The sequence below is a fragment of the Clinocottus analis genome, unplaced genomic scaffold, assembly GCF_023055335.1.
Source record: "Clinocottus analis isolate CAN_PGR_092001 unplaced genomic scaffold, fCliAna1.0.p SCAF_9, whole genome shotgun sequence".
Lineage (NCBI taxonomy): Eukaryota > Metazoa > Chordata > Actinopteri > Perciformes > Cottidae > Clinocottus > Clinocottus analis.
This window is the reverse complement of record NW_027176251.1, coordinates 7128551-7134219: the sequence shown is the minus strand read 5'-3', so window position 1 is coordinate 7134219 and position 5669 is coordinate 7128551. Positions and strand designations below refer to the sequence as shown.

General features: G+C 34.9%; 1 protein-coding gene across 1 annotated transcript; it reads right to left on the bottom strand.

Annotated features, from left to right (window-relative positions):
* Positions 1 to 301: 301 nt before the first annotated feature.
* Positions 302 to 5220, bottom strand: ing4 (inhibitor of growth family, member 4). The gene is made up of 8 exons (XM_068569807.1): positions 5085 to 5220; positions 4560 to 4631; positions 3495 to 3661; positions 3270 to 3384; positions 3043 to 3154; positions 2780 to 2924; positions 1131 to 1192; positions 302 to 1030 (listed from the first exon to the last, which is right to left on the bottom strand). Exons 1-8 carry the CDS (start codon positions 5119 to 5121, stop codon positions 991 to 993), a joined length of 750 nt encoding a protein of 249 aa, XP_068425908.1. The 5' UTR covers positions 5122 to 5220; the 3' UTR covers positions 302 to 990.
* Between the last annotated feature and the right edge of the window lie 449 nt (positions 5221 to 5669).

Here is a 5669-nt window from a genome sequence, read left to right as displayed (position 1 = left end):
TTGGATATCGCGCCAAAGCAATGGGGCTCTGACGTCACCCGCAACCCCACCCCCTACAGGAAGACTGTGAACACTGCCCCCTGCAGGAGGACTGTGAGCACTGCCCCCTGCAGGAGGACTGTGAGCACTGCCCCCTGCAGGAGGACTGTGAGCACTGCCCCCTGCAGGAGGACTGTGAGCACTGCCCCCTGCAGGAGGACTGTGAGTACTGCACCCTGCAGGAGGACTGTTTACACTAACACAACGTCAGAGTTGAAAAGGCAGATTTATCTGATAAAAAAGACCACAGAGGCACGTTTTTTTTTGAGGTAGTAGCTGTATTCAAATGATTGACAACACAATCACCCCCTCTCCATTGTTCCAATGTTTCAGCTACAGAAATGACAATACTTTTCACGAAATGTCTTACTTTCTATACAGCACTCAATCAAATGTTAAAATTAAATGGTATTAACTCACTACCCAGAGATAACTAATACTGTCGGGATGCAGCATTTGTCCTTGTGTTCGTTTGACGTCTCCTTATACTTGAAACATAAAACTAGTGTTTCAAGGCTACGCACAAGAAACTAACTATACAACAAAGCAAACAAGTATCCATGGCCTAACGTGTTTCAGAGAACATTTTGTAGTACATGTGAATATAGTATTAAGTATTGTGACAACTTGGAACTGTTAAACCACTGGGGGCAGTTGTAGTGTTTATTATTCATGTCTGAAACAAAATGTAAAAAAATAAATCACAATAAGAGCACCAAAAGTAACGGGGAAAAAACCTGTTAACTGTTTAAAAAACAAATATTAAATACATTTGTAACCACTTGGCTCTTTCACACACACACCGCATCAGACCAAGGCAAATTACATAAACCAAAAGTAAATGCACCAAAAGTTAAGGAAGATGAGAAACAAAAATGCTAGTAACTAATGAAGAAATATTCTTCTCATTTTCCATCTATCTGTGTCCATGTTTTTTTCCAGTTTTTATTTTTATTTTCTCTTTCTGTCTTGAGAGCATCGTGGACAATACCTGCATAATAAAAAGAAAACACCCAGCAAAACTATTTAGTTGACTTGAATAAGTAACAATTCACACTTCAGGATCGTACATTACAGCCTGGGTTTCTTACCATTTGCCTCTCGGTTTGGTTGTCAGGCCCACGCATGCAAAATGAAACCACTCAATGGAGCACTGGAGAAAAGACCAAACAACAAAACAATGTTCTGTTTAGTTTTCCTGCAAATAGAGCACTTAGTCGAGACAAAACATGAGCTCAAAAGTAAAATCAATCTTTTGAAAGAGAGACATCACATATATTGTGGAAAGTGTTGCATCTGCTAATTTATCCCTTGCTCTGTCATCTGTGACCTTGTGTGTGTGTGTGTGTGTGTGTGTGTGTGCGTGCATATATATATATATATATATATATATATATATATATATATATATATATATATATATATATATATATATATATATATATATGTATATATATATATATATATATATACATACATATATGTATATATATATGTATATATATATATATGTATATATATATACATATATATATATATATGTATATGTATACATATATATACATATATATATATATATGTATATGTATACATATATATACATATATATATATATATGTATATATATATATATATATATATATATATATATATATATATATATATATATGTATATATATATATATATATATATATATATATATATATATATATATGTATATATATATATATATATATATATATATATATATATATATATATATATATATATATATATATATATATATATATATATAGGATGTACTGGTACTCTGTACAATAGCACATTATTGATATATAACATATATAACATATTAAAAATTCTTATTCAATCTTCTCAATTTCAGGCCTGTACCATTAAAGTGCATTGTTGTTGACCTTTGTGATAGTTGGTATTTGACGTTAATGTTATTGAAATAAAAATTTAAAAAAAACATTGAATTATAGGTTGTTTCAAATGTAATGAAAGGTAATTCAAATGTCATGTCTTTTGAACTGAAATAAATACATTGTCTGTATTATCAGATGTCATGCATGTCCAAAAAATATATAATTTTTTAGCAAATATTCATACAAAAACTCCACAATTATTATTGATGAATATAGGCAGTGCAACTCCTCAGCAATAGGGAAAACGGATATACAGTCCAGAAGGTACAAAACAAAAAGGAAAACCATGATTTTTATATACCTTTATCAGAAGGTATATTAAATCTTGTGTCGTATACTTTCTGATGAAGGTGAAATATTCTAACTGTGCAATATCCCCACATAACGTCCATCTCTTAAAACGTGCAATATCCCCACATAACTCTCCCCTTTTCCCTCTTTTCACAATCCAGGAACAGCACTCAGGACTAGCCTATTTATTACTGTTATTTAACATATATGTATGTATAGTGTTTTATATTTTATACTTTGTCTCTTTCTTATTATAGTGTTTTTAATTCCAAAAATGTTAACTCAGAGAGGCACAAAAGGCAAAAAACCTTGAATCTTGTCTTTTGAAAAATGTCCGTATTCATTAAACATTTTTCTTTGTCTGTATTTTTGTCCATTCAGGTCTGTATTTGTATTTGCAATGAGAACCATGTTGTGAGCTCTTTTCTCCTATGTTCTACCCTCTTTTGTTGCCTGTTAAATTCTCTTAATCTACATTTGTTTTCAATATATTTTTTGGTTTTCAAAAAACCAAACTTACATCAGTGTTGTCGCAGCCGATCATCTCGCCGTAAGAGACCTGATGACACAGACAGTAGGTGGGTTCGTTGGGGTCCACGGGCATGTCCAGCACATCAGATGGGTGCACATTTCCAAAGTTGGTGGCAGGGCTGTTGAATTCTCCTCTGATGATGGAGAAAAGTAATGAGGAAGTCAATATGATCATAAAACTAAAATTACAATTTCAAACCCAAAAAGTAAACACATAGCCATCACAAGCTGGACATAAGATACACAACATACGGTTGGAGAAGTTTGACTTTCTTCTGTGCACTCTTAGGACTTCCATCTTCATCTGAGCTCTTCACTTTAGACCTTGTTTTAGCTGTCTTCTTTTCCTTCTGTCTGGTTTCAACTGGAATTACAAAACAACTTTATTATTTCACTAGATGTGGTTTTGGTTACCCTGACAGTCTTCCGTGCAAAAAAAAACACACAAGACATATCAAGCCAATATTGAGAACACACACCTTTCTTCCCCTTGCTGGAGGTGGAATCATAGTCCGTGCTCTCAATCTGTTTTTCCTTCAGGTCGGCCTCAAATCGAGCCAGGTCTGTGTCAAGACGTCTGATGTGTTTGTCGACCTGCAGAAAATAGACCTTCAGCCAACTGATTGAGGTATGAAGGGTCTATCTCGATCCCAAATTACTGACAGATGTATGTCCAATATTATGTCTATTTCTAAGATACTAACCATCTCGTAGGTCTGCATGGCCAGTTGCACTTTATCATCTCCAAATTCCTTGCATTTACTGTAAGACTGCTGAATCTGCCTTAGTATGGACAGCTTCTGTTCAGAGGATAGAGTCCGCGCGTTGGCTGTGTACTCTTTAGCCAGAGAGTCTATCTGTCCCTTTAGATCTAAAAGACAGACAAGTGATACTTAGTACTGTAAAACATACAACACAACATTGTAACTGTCAAAAAGTCAAAGTTATTTAAAGTAAATACAAAAATATACAAATAATAATAGCAGTGATAGTTTACTTAAATCATAGGCGTTTGCTTTATTGTTTATTATAAACAGCTTCTGTTGAATAGGACATGAAATAGCATGGTTACTAGTTAGAATACTTAGTTATTTTAACATCACTCACAACATATTATACTAAAACTGGCAAAAGCAAATTATTACCTTAAGTCTGTTATTGAATATGAACTAATATTCTACTGCATATCAGTGATTCCCAATCTGTTTGGCTGTTGACCCCTTAAAATTAAGTAATGTGTTTAGATTTAAGACAGATTATTAGTTGTGAGCAGTTCAATCAAAAAATGATGCCTAAGTCTTGGATTGTATTAATTTAAAGGGTGTTTTTTGTGAGCTGAAGAAGTTTACTTATCTATAAGAAAAGGGAAAACATTGGAGATAAACAAATACAAATATATATATATATATATATATATATATATATATATATATATATATATATATATATATATATATATATATATATATATATATATATATACACACACACACACACAATTTTGTATTGTAAATGTTTTTACCCCCTAATTTTCGTATTCAAATAATCATCTTTTGGCCGCTCAGACTCTCCTTAGGATCCTTTTGGGCGACCACGACCCCTAGGTTGGGAACCAGTGCACAGTTTACAGTGTTCAATCATGAGACTTTGGGGTGGCGCAGTGGGCTGCAGCGGGGCTCTAACAGCGCCGCAGATGTGCGTCTTCAGCTCAGAAGAGTCAAACAAGAGTAAAGATGCACAGTTATTAGACAGCAGCTCATTGTTCTCACCCTCTGTGCGCTGATCTAGATCCCTCATCAGATTGAAGTTTCTCTGCAACTCGAAGGGCAAGTTTTCGATGCCTGGCGTTGTGAAGGTGGAGACAACAAACAGTTTAATCCTGCTTCCAGGGAGCCCAACATGCGACAGTAATGTTATTTCGAGCAGGACAGCGCGCTTTATCATGTGCGCTGCATGACTCTTCAGCTAACATTCATACATCACAGTGAAGAGCGAAGGGAACCAGAACATGCTGCATGTGCAATGAATTAAAATAAGGCCAAGTGACTTGTTACAGTACAATGTGTGCGTGCAATCTCAAACGGCATCCTCTGTCGTTCGGGTGCGCCGCTTTAAAATGCGACCCCAGCAAATAGACCGAGCCTAAACCCGCGGACCGTTAGGAAACGGTTACTTCGGTTGATTCCGCACGAGGGTCGCGCTGGGGCTTCGTTACACAGCTAAAGACAAACCACAGAGCGAGCCAAGTAAAACAAAATGTTGTTCAGCATTAAGACTCATAATAAATAGCTTACTGTCCAAATAATGCTCCAAATACATCCCCGCCGCCATCTTAGAAAACGTAAACAACACAGCTTCCGGTCCGAAATGGACCAAACTGATTGGCTGCTTCACAGGCTAGGAATATACAATTATCAAAGAGAAACACATGTAATCAATACTAGTTTGCATATGGCGCGACTCTTTACCCCATTTAAGATTGACAGGATTCAAGATGTCTGCAATCCATTTAGGACCTAGTAAAACCTCTAATTCAAAAACATACAATTGCATTGATTTATAACAATGAATTGGATTATTTTGATAATCGGATTACATTTTTCAATATCTGACAATGTAGGACTCTTTACATTATGACTAGACAGAACTTACAATTAAAGATACCTTGTATGGAGTTGTGAATACTCATAATTTCAATCAAAGGCATCAACTTAGACGTTTAACAATTTAAATTGTAGATGTTAGAAACTGGAATTATGAGTTATCAAAAGTAAAATTCACACGTCAAACTACATTTGTAAATGTCAAATATGTAAAAAGAGATAGTCAAGTGAAATCTTTTAAATGTACATGGTTACCCTAACTGGCTTCAACATTGA

Bases quoted from the DNA above. Each gene is read 5' to 3' on its own strand.
- ing4 (XM_068569807.1), bottom strand. From the start codon at position 5,121: ATGGCGGCGGGGATGTATTTGGAGCATTATTTGGACA. The intron at 4,632-5,084 runs GTAAGCTATTTA...TCACAACGCCAG, and splicing joins TTTGGAGCATTATTTGGACA to GCATCGAAAACTTGCCCTTC. The intron at 3,662-4,559 runs GTGAGAACAATG...TCTGTCTTTTAG, and splicing joins TCTAGATCAGCGCACAGAGG to ATCTAAAGGGACAGATAGAC.